Source organism: Nicotiana tomentosiformis, chromosome 4, assembly GCF_000390325.3.
Source record: "Nicotiana tomentosiformis chromosome 4, ASM39032v3, whole genome shotgun sequence".
Lineage (NCBI taxonomy): Eukaryota > Viridiplantae > Streptophyta > Magnoliopsida > Solanales > Solanaceae > Nicotiana > Nicotiana tomentosiformis.
In genome coordinates this window covers 85,172,221-85,179,559 of record NC_090815.1, presented here as the reverse complement: position 1 = coordinate 85,179,559, position 7,339 = coordinate 85,172,221, and the positions used below count along the sequence as shown (strand labels likewise).

The 7,339-nt window shown below is 35.6% G+C and overlaps 1 protein-coding gene across 1 annotated transcript; it reads left to right on the top strand.

The window, feature by feature from the left end:
- The first annotated feature begins 684 nt into the window (after positions 1 to 684).
- Positions 685 to 5,940, top strand: LOC104088901 (probable methyltransferase PMT10). Its single transcript, XM_009593663.4, has 9 exons — positions 685 to 1,657; positions 2,657 to 2,803; positions 2,886 to 3,156; positions 3,641 to 3,751; positions 4,063 to 4,222; positions 4,524 to 4,781; positions 4,910 to 5,032; positions 5,348 to 5,425; positions 5,510 to 5,940. The coding sequence occupies exons 1-9, from the start codon at positions 1,013 to 1,015 to the stop codon at positions 5,706 to 5,708; spliced, it is 1,992 nt and encodes a 663-aa protein (XP_009591958.1). The 5' UTR covers positions 685 to 1,012; the 3' UTR covers positions 5,709 to 5,940.
- The last annotated feature ends 1,399 nt before the right edge of the window (positions 5,941 to 7,339 follow it).

The following is a 7,339-nucleotide window of genomic DNA, read 5'->3' as shown; positions in this document are numbered from 1 at the left end:
TGTATGAACAAAAATTAGTATGTATTATGTAACTTGTATTTTGGCACATCTTGATTAGTTCCTTTTTCTTCTCAATGGTGGTATTAGCACTTTGTTGTGCTCATTCCATAGGGGGAGGAAGACTAAGAAAGATATTGCCATATTTTTTATTACTATAATAAAATTACAAGGCATTGTTTTGAATATCTTTTTACAATATTTTTGTCTTTAAATTTGAATTAAAAAATTAGGTCACAATTTTATAATAAATTTACAAGACATTGCCTTAGATATTTTTTCAACATCTTTTTGTCTCTAATTTCTATTTAATTTTTTTTAAAAAAATCACAACTTAGCCGTTGAGCCCACTTAGCATGCGGGCCTGGCCCGTTTAACCCGGGACCATGAGTTTGTGGGCCCCGATCCCGGACCGATTCCTTAAAAAAAACCGTTTAGTCGGGACCGCTAAGCCTATTTATTTAAGGACCGGGATCAGTCCGGGACCGCAGCCCACAAGACCGGCCCACTTGCTACCCCTGGGTTGAGCGTAGGAATTGGACAGATGGTTTCCTTGACAATCCCCGATCCGCTTGCCGATTATCACTATGACATATCCCAAAAAGGACAATGTGGGACCCACAAAATATACACTCCAAGTTCAGTTCAGCATTTTCTTCACTTCACCTTACCTTATATTTTTATCTTACCAACTTTACAGTTCATCATCTTCCCCCTAATCATTCCTTGAAGTACGAGAAATAATATATACTTTCTATATTAGAAGTACTCTTCTCCCCATCGTCACGTTCACGGCTCCCACGAGCATCACTCCCAAAAGTCCACTCTTTCAATACCATGTAAAACCAGCAAAGAATCAAAATCCAGAAAAGCCAATAAAAACACAACACCCTTTGTGAAGCCAAGTTCAGTTCTTGATTTTTTTTACCAAAAAGCCAATAGAAACTCAACCCCATAACACCTTTTGTAAACCCAAGTTCAGTTCTTGAATTTGCTTGGCCAATCAAAAAAAAAAATGAAGGGGTTAATCAGTAGCTTATCTTTTTCAGATCATCATCGTGTTTCACTCACAAAGACTCCAACTTTCCTCAAAATTATTGTTCTTTCTTTCCTTTCAATCTTCCTTTTCTTCATAGTCAAACGTTTTTCATTTGATATCACCACTGTTACTACTACAACCCCTTCTTCTCATGAATTTCCTATGTCTTTTACTTCAATTCCTAACCAAACAACCACCTCCACCGTCGCCGGAAAACCCCCACCTCCACCGCTCAGGCGGCCGGGGATGGCGGTGGAACGGACGGGGATCATTGATGAGAATGGTGCAATGACTAATGACTTTGTGGTGGGGGAGTTTGATGAGGAGCTCATTGACAGTGTGGTGAATGGCAAGGTTAATGGGACTGATGAGCCTTTGGAGAGTGATGAGAATAGAGGTGGTTTGAGGGGTAAAATTGGGAAATTTAAAGTTTGTGATGAGAGTATGAGGGATTATATTCCTTGTTTGGATAATGTGGAGGAAAGTTCCAGGGTGAATTTGTCAGAAAGAGGGGAAAATTTGGAAAGGCATTGCCCCACAAAAGGAAAAGGATTGGATTGTTTGGTGCCAAGGCCTAAAGATTACAAGTTAAGAATACCATGGCCAAAAAGCAGGGACGAGGTATTCAATTTATGTTTTATTCATTATTATACTTCTAGTTAATTAAGTTTCTCCATCTTTAATTAATTAATTTTGATGGTGAAATTTGACTAATTGAATTATAAAAATTCATTTTAGTAGATGATCGTTTGCAGGAAATACGTTTGGTAGATGGTTGATCTTATAGTTGAATGTACTTGTCTAGTTAGAATTAGGGAAATAGGTGCAAATGGCTTGTCTTGGACTTTTGGTGCTTGGCTAGGTTATGGTTGCTTGTACATAATAGCATGAGGCAGGTTGGGGAGTTTTAAGTTATAGGTTAGGTAGTAAACTTTTCTTTACTGTTTTATCCTGGTGAATGTACACTCTCAGCTCTCTTAGAATCTAGCTAACTCAATAACTACTTAGCATTAGGAATTTGCCAGCTGCTATTGGAGAGGTACATGTGCCTTGTTTTTTCGGTCGTGACCTAATTTTGCCACTCTGCATTCTAACCATAGTGCATGTGAATTGGTTTTGCATTTGCACTAACTATTCTTGGATAAATATCATTATTGATTGTCTGTAAAATGTCATCAATAATGTACTCACCACATATGTCAGGTATCCAATTAATTAGAAACTTGCCTAATTATTTACTGTAGAAAATCGTGGTTTTTCTCTAACCATTGTCGATCACTATTTTCTGCTTTCTTTTTTTACTTTCCTGTTAGTGGGAAAATGCCACATTGTTCCTCTATTGGTTCAATATGTGATCAGTTAATCTCTGGTGTGAGCTGTGATGCTTATTTTGCTGCTTCGTCATTGAATTTTTCACTATTGTCTTCTTCACATTTTGGAACTACGTCTGGATGTATGTATGAGCATATCTAAGTTTTATAAATGATGGAGAAAACCGTATTAAAAAGTTCTAATTTCTTATCCGCCATTAATGTTGATGTTAAAATGAAAAAAAGAGTGTTCCTTTTCCCTTCGTTCAAAGATTCAAGGCATTACTCTTAAAGCTTTAACTTTAAGCAGGTCTGGCTTTCCAATGTGCCCCATACACCCTTTAAAGACAAAGCAAACAATAAGTGGGTAAAAAAGAAGGGAGACACATGCATATTTCCAGGAGATGGGACACAATTTGTCCACGGTGCAAATCAATATTTGGATCAGATTTCCAAGGTACTCTGCCTTTTCCACTTCCTGCTTGGTTTATGTCTTATCAATATGACTGAACTATGCTACTATGTTCCTCCAACCATAGATGGTTCCAGAAATTGCTTTTGGCCAACGAACAAGAGTTGCCATGGATATCGGTGGTGGTGTAGCGAGTTTTGGTGCATATCTAATGGACCGCAATGTCAGCACATTGTCCATTGCAACAAAAGATATGCATAAGCATAAGATTCAATTTGCATTGGAACGTGGAGTGCCTGCTATGTTAACAGCATTTGCTACACACCGTCTATTGTACCCTAGCCAAGCATTTGACTTGATACATTGTTCCAGATGTAGCATTAATTGGACCCGTGATGGTACATCTTGTTTTCTTTACTATTTTTTTTCACTATTGATTGCTATTCATCCTCAAGTTTTTGTCCAAGAAATTGTTCAGAATTCTGTTATTTTCTAGACAGAGCTGAAATGTTTTGTTATGGTACAAATTATCTGGTGTAAAGTTAGGTTTCAATCTCGCGACATGTCTTAAACTATTCTTTTCAACTAAAACCAATCTCATCCCCACTCTGTAAAAAAAAAAAAATACCGGCTAGACGTGGGAAAGCAACACAATATGGGAAATATAAAGAAACTTATCGAAAATATGAGAAATAGAAACAAACCATCTTTTGAACGTTTACATGTATTCTTCTTTAAGTAAATTGTATTTGCATTGCAATACAAGCATTGCGTCTTCTTTCCTTCTCTTTTCCACATGATATATATGGTTTAAAGGGTAAATCTTATTGCCAACCTAATCTCTCAATTCTCATTTATTGGTCTTTAATTTTGCCGGTGAAGATGGAATTCTGCTCCTAGAGGTAAACAGGATGCTTAGGGCAGGAGGATACTTTATTCGGAAAGCGGAACCTGTTTACAGACATGAAGAAAACTTGTTTGCACCGTTGAAAGGTAACAGCTTTATCCAATATCTAGCAATATGGCACCATCAAATAGAGGTTGATACGAGTTAGAAATGTAGACATGAATCTTCAGGATTTGTTTCTGTTAGTGAATTGTGTAAAGCGTCCATCTTTAGCTTTCTCTTTATGTAGCATAAGGAGAGTCAGAGATGTTAATGAGTTAGGAATCTTATTGTAAATTGAATGCCATGTCCATCAATTTTGTCACTTTCCCTTTCAGCTAAATCGTTACTGTGAGCTCTTCTAACTGTGGTAAAACGACATGCTGCTTTATGCTTTATATTCCTTACTGTTATGCAGAAATGCAGGATCTTGCTCGACGCCTATGTTGGGAACTACTAAAGAATGAGGGTGACATTTCCATTTGGAGGAAGCCGCTGAATAATAGCTGCTATCTCAGTCGTGGTCCAGCAGTTCAACCTTCTCTATGTGATGCTGGTGACGATCCAGATAACGTCTGGTATTTCGTATTCTATTCTGCCAATTTCATAATGTAACATGCTGTAATGCCATCAATTCTTGATGCATGTCGTGCAATTTCCTTGGACTCTTGTTGAGTCATGTACTCATATCTACTAGTCCTGTTCACTGTTTTCTTTTTATGATGAATTTATCAGTTTTTTTTCCTTCCAAAAGTTCATTGGTTGAGGGGGTAATTAACAATAGGGATCTTAACGCAGCCGAATAAAGTAGTGACAAAGTTGTGAGTGAACTCCTAATTATGTGCCGCTGATACTCACTTTACTGGTTCTTTTTGGCAGGAACGTAAACCTAAAGACATGCATTACTCAGTTACCTGAGAAGGGCTATGGAGCTAATGTGACTACTTGGCCCACACGCCTTCACTCTCCACCGGACAGGCTGTTTAGTATAAAAATGGACGCTGAATTATCTAGGAGGGAAATTTATAAAGCAGAGTCAAAATTTTGGCATGAAATCATAAGTGGATATGTTGGTGCTTTCCATTGGAAAGAATTAAACCTACGAAACGTGATGGACATGAGATCTTTATATGGGGGGTATGTTCCATTTAAAAAAGTCGGGTCTGTTCATTCCATTTTATATGCTTCTGCCAACATCTAAGCTTTTACTGTTTGAATGAAAAATGTTTAAGCTGCACTATTCCTAACTTGAGATTCTTTGGTAGGTTTGCAGCTGCTTTGCATGATTTGAACATCGATTGCTGGGTTTTGAATGTTGTCCCTGTTAGTGGTTCTAATACATTGCCTGTTCTATATGACCGAGGTCTCATTGGAGTCATGCATGACTGGTAATGTACACTCCGCTTTCTTTGGATGGTTTTTGCATCAAAATGTTTGAGAGTCTTTTTCGAAGTCAAATAATCCGAGTTATTGACCGATGATTCTAAACTAACATAAATACATAATTTACATGAACATCCACAAAACAATACCTCCTTTTTTTGTTAGTATTAAACATGTGATAACCGGTGCCCGTGAATTTGAAAATCTTAAATTGCACTATAACTGATGTACACCAAAATAAATTTGAGTGGTTGAAAATGACCTCTTACCAACCAATGGACATGAAAAGCTTAAGCAGTTTGTATTGGTTTGAACTTCAGGTGTGAGCCATTTGATACTTATCCAAGAACATATGATTTACTCCATGCAGCTGCTCTTTTCTCAGTAGAAAGAAATAGGTATGTGGTTGGTAAAAACAGTAGTTGATTTTATGTGAGGGTGATAATTATATGTTGTTACATCTTATTCCTGCATTCATGCAGATGTAACGTGACGACCATCATGATAGAAATGGACAGAATTGTTCGACCTGGGGGACGAGTTTATATTCGTGACACCACACCTGTTATCGAAGAGCTTGAAGAAATTGCACATGCATTAGGATGGGTGCCATTTAAGTTTGATGGCAGCGAGGGTCCTCATTCTAACTGGAAGCTTTTGATCGGTGAAAAGCGTCTATGATATGATTTCACTCCCCCAGAATTTGGGGGCAAAAGATGGTATACAGTAGGGCAAAAGATGGTATACAGTAGGGCAAAAGATGAAAAGATGATATACAGTAGGGCAAAAGATGGTATACAGTAGGGCAAAAGATGGTGTAATACAAAATTGAAAAAGCCTCATATAGATTATACTCGATAAACTAATTTAAAATTTGTAAGATTTTCATGGGAACAAATCATTGACACCCCTAGTTCTATTTGTTCTTTTTCCCTTTCCCTTTTTCTTATTTATTGTTATTACTTGAGCAATTTTTTTTTAAAAGTTTAATTTGTTTTAATTTTTGACTTAATAAGTAATACTATTTTGTTACTTGAGTTCAAGAAAACTAAAGAGAAAAGTAAAACACCATATTTACACAGTATTATGTTTATTGTCTGTTACTCATGAACTTGTGGGATTCTTGATTTCTTTCCCTTGAACACTTAATCAATGCCTTGTTCCAATTTAACTCTTACATCATCCATGAAGTTTGTCTTCCTTTTCTCTTCTTATTTTTCCTTTTTTCTTTTGCTCTTTCATTTTCTTTTCTCGTTTTCCTTCTCTTCATGTGTTTTGATCCTATTAGCTGTGAAGCAGATTATGGTAGTGATCGTGGTATGTTCTCGTTTTTATACCTTGCATATTTAAAATAGAACGAAGAAGAACTAAAAAATGATTGAGACTATAACAGCTTGTTTAATTTGGATGGTTGTTACCCATTGTATCATACTATATTGTTATTCTAGAACAATATTTGTTTTGATTATTAAAACTGGTTGTATTGTATTGTTAAATCCATTGTACCACAATAATGAAAAGTTCCATTTTTTGGAACAACCGATTTGATGTGGTGGGGTTGTTTCCTATTTTTCTTTTTAATTATGCTCTAACTTATTACTCCATAATTCTATTTTATCCTTTACCTTTTTTTTTAATATTTATTTTAACTCCAAATTTTCAACCTATAACCTACTTTGTCTTCGTCCCTTTTTTTCCAGAACTTCTGCCGCTTCCAACTCCAACGTCAAAAGTGTTTTGACTTCTTTTGTTTAGTTTTTTTTCTCTAATTTGATTTTAACTCCAATTCTAATTAACTTTGTTCCTTTATTCTGCCAATTCTCGTTCCTTTCTTTATCATAGTTCTTATCTTTAATTTTTTGTTTTATTATTATTATGATCTAGTTAGGAATGGAGTGTACTTATTTTTTTTGTTAATATTATTAACTTGTTCCACTAATTTTGTTAGAATTTGCATGAATTTAATTGCTTAATCCATTTATAAGACATATTTGGTGATAAATTAGTGGAAAGAGATTTTTTAAAATTATTTTTATACGTAATTCTTGATAAATTTAATATTTAAACAATTGAGGGTATTTTAGTAAACTTATCAATTACAGTACGATACAATCAAACAAAACGATGGGTAACAATGATCCAAACAGAGTGTAATGACGACACCTTTCTTTTTGGCAATAACTACAAATAGGACGGAAATTTTGAAAAGCAAATGGCTGGCCAAAAGAAATATGCAGCTGATACTACCTAGTAGTATTTGATAAATAAGTAGTGCCATAACATTTCTGTGTGTCTGTTAAACACGCTTGTAT